We start from the raw sequence: 4,830 nt of genomic DNA on the forward strand, positions 1-4,830 counted from the left end.
TAAAGAAAAAGGTTTTTTAATAGATGATCCGTGAAACTCCTAATGTTCAATCAATTTTCAACGGTGTTTTTTTTTTTAAATATAATTGACGTGGCACTATTCTAACCGTGAAAAAGCACTTCAGGAAAGAGGTACTACAGAGTATCCGCTCCCGAACAAAAACATGGTGATTAGTTGATGAATTAATGGCATGCTGCCACGTGTTTAAAGAAAAAGAGTAACTTAAAAAACATAACCCATGCTAATAAAGTCTCACATGTTACTCAATCCTCAAAAGCAAACAGTCACAATCAATCAGAACCGTTGAAATAGATGATCTTTTACCCGTTTAAGGTAATCTTCAGGCTTTCGTTTAGATTTTTGAGAAACAGAAAGATAAAAAAAAAAACGGTTACCACTTACTATCAAGGAAAGCTGGCTGTGGCTTCTAATATATGCTTTTTCGTTATTTGCTTCTTCACACCAAGACCAAGGGAACTCTCTCCCACTCTTTACGGACAATTCCTTTAAAGGATATGGACTATCCCTCAAAGAATCCATCTTTTACATTTCCTCATCATAAATCCAGTTTTTTGGTTGCTGGGTTTATGTTCTCTGCATTTTCTAGCAGAAAAACAATGGTGGGTTTCGATGAACTAGGTGCAGAAGAGCTCTTTCTTGCTCCCTCAGACCCTTTCGTCATAGAACTCAATCGGTTGCAGAACCAGCTTAAAGGTTTATCTGCTTCTTTGGGTTTTTTTTTATTATTTATATAAGTGTTAACTTGGTTTTTCTTCATTGGTCTCTTGAGTGTGTTCTGGTTTCTTCATTGGGTTTCTTGTGATTCTACTTGCGTGCAGTTTGGTTTGCCAATATGTTTGAGTTCTGTTCTAAATTCAATTGGATTATTTGGTTGGAGTGGTTTCAAAGTTTACTGGGTTTCTTGCCAAGATGTTTGAGTAATTCTAACAAAGTAAATCCAACATTTATCTGAATTACATACCTGGATGGGTTTTGCACTATATTGGTTTATTTTAATTGTCTTTGCATATTGGTTGATTAGGATGTTGGGGTACCGTAACTTTAGTAGGAACCTTAGGTTTCTTGAATTTGTTTTGTAGTTTGGTTTGCAAAGGTTTTAAGTCTTGTTTGAAGTTTAGTTGATTATGAGTTGCTGTTTTTGAATTAGACTGGGTTCTTTTGAGTCTGTTTATTAAGATGTTAAGTAATTCTCTAAGTTTAGTTGAATTATTGGGTTTGTTTTCTTCTGATTCTCAACAGAATTGGCTGTGTTTTCTTCTTTGATTTTATATTATTTGTTTTGACGATGGGAATATAAGAGATGGTGAGAGTTTTATACCATTTACGCACAAAATCATCTTTGGAAAGAAAATAAATAAATCAATAAATTACAGTTCTCTGCCATTTTGAATCCTCACAAGGTTCCTCAAATTCTCTCCTCTTTCAAATATATTTTATTCGTCACCCACTTTGCTAACTAAACAGAAAAATAAAATCATTAGTGGCCAAAATCTGAGTACTTTCCTTGGCTTTTATATGTCACTGGGTTTATGTCAGAAATAATCTTGATCAAAGATGTTTGCTTGTGTAACTGAAATTAGGTACCATTTACTTGCAAACTTCCATTTCAGAATCCCAACTGAAAATTTTCTATTCTTGACTTCAACTTTAATCCCAGCAAAGGATCGTGAACTCAGATTTGCCCATGGTGAAATTAAGGCTTTGAAAGTGACAGAAGTTCTGAAAGATAAGGCAATAGAAGAGGTACTGAAGTAGATATGCAGACATAAATGGTACATATTATGCATCCACATACAAATTTGATCATAAAGCATCACATTTATAAGCATATCCATGCTTCCCAGGTATACATATAAACATATTAGTATATCCTAAGATGCCTAACTTTAGATGCAGATATGGGGATCATGCCATAAAACACTATTTCCTACTATTAGTTTTAGTTTAATTGAATAAAAAATAATATTTTTTTTATATAATATATTAATCTAAGTTTAGTTTTGTATTTTGCTTTTTTTTTTTTTTTCTAGCTCAGCAATAAACTGAAAAAATTGGATGAGAAGCTTAGAACCAGTGAAAACCTTCTTGAACACAAGGTGTGCCTCACTTTCATAATTGGATTTCTTCCAACTTTTGCAAAATTATTTCACTTGGGATTTGATAAGATTCTCATCCATATCCTATTTCTTTCAGAATCTTGAAATAAAAAAACTAACAAATGAGAAGAAAGATGCATTGGTGGCACAATTTGCTGCGGAAGCAACTCTTAGAAGGGTGCATGCAAACCAAAAGGATGAGGATTTTATTCCAGTTGAGGCTGTTATTGCACCCCTTGAGGCTGACATCAAAATGTATAAGAATGAGGTGTGGTAATGAAATTAATATTCTTAAACCATAGTTGAGTGCCTAGTTATCAATAACCCACTCTTACTATTTCCTACTGTTTTTAGATAACAGCACTACAGGAGGATAAGAAGGCTTTGGAACGCCTCACCAAGTCAAAAGAGTCGGCCCTTCTCGAAGCAGAAAGGATTTTAAGAAGTGCTTTGGAACGGGCATTAATAGTAGAGGAAGTTCAAAACCAGAACTCAGAATTAAAGAGACAGATCAAGATCTGCAAGGTTTTATGTGTGTGTGTTCGTGCGTGCGTGCGTGCATTTGTTGTGTTTTGTTGAGAGATGTTCATTCAATTTGAATAAACACAGTAACAATGATGCAGGAAGAGAACAGGATCCTTCATAAAACTAATCGTCAAAAAGTTGTCGAGGTTGAGAAACTTAGCCAAACCATTCAAGAACTTGAGGAGTCCATTCTAGCAAGTGGTGCTGCTGCCAATGCTATACGTGACTGTCAGCGTCAGATTTCTGAACTAAATGTAAGTCTCAAGAGCTGAAAAAGTGATTTTTTTCTCAGAAGGTTAAATAGGCAGAATCCTTGATCACTACTAACCCTAGTCAATTTTCTAGGCAGAGAAGCGGATTCTAGAAAGAGAGCTATCTAGGGTTAAAGTTTTGGCAAATCGAGTTGCAGCTGTTGTGGCTAATGAGTGGAAGGACGACAATGAAAAAGTCATGCCCGTTAAGCAATGGCTTGATGAGAGAAGGTTCTTGCAGGTATTCTCTTCTCATCAGAAATGTCAAATGGTCAAAAAAAAAAAAAAAAAAAATTCAAATATCATCTAATTTGTCTCACTATTTCATGGGGTGCAACCGCACAACCTCTCCTCACAGAACAAAGTTTTTGTGAATAAGAACACTAAAAAAGACACGAAGCTCTTGCACATGTACAAAATATTTATGGCATAGCAGAAATCGATACTGTTTAGAGTGTTAATCTTTACAAGAGTAACTCTAAAAAAGTAAATCCAACATTTAAATCAAAATGCAACTAAGCATCCAAATAGGTAAATATTGTGATACAAGCCCATGTTACATTTGTCTTTTCATATGCATAATAACTCTAGCATTTGTAGGCAGAGATACAACGATTGAAGGATAAGTTGGTTGTGTCAGAGAGAACAGCAAATGCTGAAGCACAACTCAAGGTATAAATATGACCAGTCATCTTTCACTCACATTTGATCTTCAACAAGATCCCTTTGTTCATGTAAATATTTGGTCTGTTCTTCAGGATAAACTGAGATTAAGGCTAAAGACATTGGAAGAAAGCTTAAAGCACGAGTTGAGTTTCTTGATTACTAACAAAGCATCTCGTGGGTCCCAACAAACTGGGAAGTCCAATCATGTCTTAGGATTCCTAAAAAATGCTGGACTAAGAAAAAGATCAACATCACATCCAAGAGGTTCGGTTTGTGTGAATAAAACACCTACACTACAGCAACCAACTTTGGGGACTGAAACTGTGAATGTAGTTGGACAACTAAAACGAGTGAGTAGCTTGAAAATGAAATATGTCAGTGGAGAAAATATGCTAAGAAAGAGTTTGTGGGCATCTAGAAGTCAAGTGAGTGACAGTGCTGGAAAGGAGAATTCAGAAGTGAAGGCGAACTCTGATGTGAGTGTCTCTGGAGAAATGAAGTCCAATAACAACCTCAATGTGGACATACAAAATAGGAGAAGTATTGATGCTGGTAGCGAAGATGTAGTTTCAGGGTTTCTGTATGACAGGTTACAGAGAGAGGTCATTAATTTGAGAAAATCTTCTGAAGAGAAGGATGAAACATTGATTGTTAAAGATGAAGAAATTAAGGTAACAAATCACTGGTTAGTAATTCTTATTCTTATTCTTATCTATCTGTCAGTTTGACGATCAGTGAATGAGCTTCAATTCCTTTGTAGATGCTCACAAGGAAGGTGGATGCACTAACAAAGGCCATGGAAATAGAGTCTAAGAAGCTAAAGAAAGAAGTAGCAGCGAGAGAAAAGGAAGTAACATTGTCTAAAATGGAGGAAAGCAAACAGAAGATCAAAAACACAAACTTCTCTAAAAGGTATATGGTTCACATTATATATAAATCTTCTACTTAAAAAACACAAAAGTATATGTTTATACTCTGCATAAGTTGTCATTCCTTAACAGTCGTGATGGTGGTGGATGTGTAGGACCACAAATGCATCTTGAAACTCAATTGGTCAAGAAGTTAACGATTCCTAAAGTATTGGCTTCATCAATCATTTCTTGCGCGTTTCATCTCTACAGATGAGAAAGGTTGAATTACATCATCAAAGCCTTGTCCTAAAATTTGGGGTTGCTATTAGTCTTTTGTGAAATGGTTTTTTTTTTTGGTTCAAGAGTAAAATGGGAAATGCGAATTTGTACAGATTGGTAAATGTTAGTCTGAGCTTTTCT

The 4,830-nt window shown here is 35.2% G+C and overlaps 1 protein-coding gene across 1 annotated transcript; it reads left to right on the forward strand.

Moving 5' to 3' along the window:
* Window positions 1–428: 428 nt before the first annotated feature.
* Window positions 429–4,830, forward strand: LOC147411727 (microtubule-associated protein 70-5-like). Its single transcript, XM_086451686.1, has 11 exons — window positions 429–714; window positions 1,679–1,764; window positions 2,052–2,117; window positions 2,215–2,385; window positions 2,472–2,642; window positions 2,741–2,896; window positions 2,988–3,134; window positions 3,494–3,565; window positions 3,652–4,230; window positions 4,320–4,471; window positions 4,584–4,830. The coding sequence occupies exons 1-11, from the start codon at window positions 435–437 to the stop codon at window positions 4,600–4,602; spliced, it is 1,899 nt and encodes a 632-aa protein (XP_086307812.1). The 5' UTR covers window positions 429–434; the 3' UTR covers window positions 4,603–4,830.

The sequence above is a fragment of the Akebia trifoliata genome, chromosome 1 (genome assembly GCF_017979445.1).
Source record: "Akebia trifoliata isolate Shusen 1 chromosome 1, ASM1797944v1, whole genome shotgun sequence".
NCBI classification, from domain to species: domain Eukaryota; kingdom Viridiplantae; phylum Streptophyta; class Magnoliopsida; order Ranunculales; family Lardizabalaceae; genus Akebia; species Akebia trifoliata.